This window comes from Alligator sinensis, unplaced genomic scaffold, assembly GCF_000455745.1.
Source record: "Alligator sinensis unplaced genomic scaffold, ASM45574v1 scaffold161_1, whole genome shotgun sequence".
NCBI lineage: Eukaryota > Metazoa > Chordata > Crocodylia > Alligatoridae > Alligator > Alligator sinensis.
Window position 1 is genome coordinate 2,094,573 of NW_005841974.1, and position 542 is coordinate 2,095,114.

General features: G+C 73.1%; 1 protein-coding gene across 1 annotated transcript in view; it reads left to right on the top strand.

The window, feature by feature from the left end:
* Window positions 1–542, top strand: part of LOC102379761 (atherin-like) — a 9,099-nt gene that overhangs the window by 482 nt on the left and 8,075 nt on the right. The window contains exons 2-3 of the mRNA XM_025200736.1: window positions 55–211; window positions 300–542. The exon at window positions 300–542 is cut by the window's right edge and continues 183 nt beyond it. Coding sequence (XP_025056521.1) covers window positions 55–211; window positions 300–542 — 400 coding nt within the window. The remainder of the gene's footprint in view (window positions 1–54; window positions 212–299) is intronic.

Sequence of the window (542 nt, forward strand, 5' to 3'; positions counted from 1 at the left end):
CCGGGGCCGCCGCCCGGCCTGGTCTAAGGCCCCCCCCGCCTGCCTGTGCGGCAGCAGGCGCCTCGCCCGCCCGCCCGCTGCGCCTTCGCGCCCGCCTTTCAAAACGGAGCGGACAGCCCCCCACCCCCTCCGCCGGGCAGCCTCAGCTCCGAGCGCCGCCCAGCACAGGCCGGGCCTGGAGCAGCCCCCCTCCAGGAGCAAGAAGCCCGGCGTCAGGGGGATGCACCGCTGAGCACTGCAGTGCAAGGCTGGGCTGGGGTGATGTGCTGCTCCCTCACGATGCACATTGCCCATCGCAGGGGCCCCCGGGCTGCAGCCTGCTGCTCCCCGCCCCTCGGACGGGGTGGGCATCGCAGAGGACAGCCCGGTTTTCTGCTACTCTGCGATACGAAACCCGACGCCTTTCTGTCGTCCATTGGAAAACCGGAGGGCATAGAGGCGTCGGGTTTCGTAGACCGAGCACAGCGGGCCCGTCCTCTCCGATGGGGCGGCGGGCGCGGGGGAGGAGCTCCGCAGCCCCCCGGCCCCGGTTGCCCGGCAGC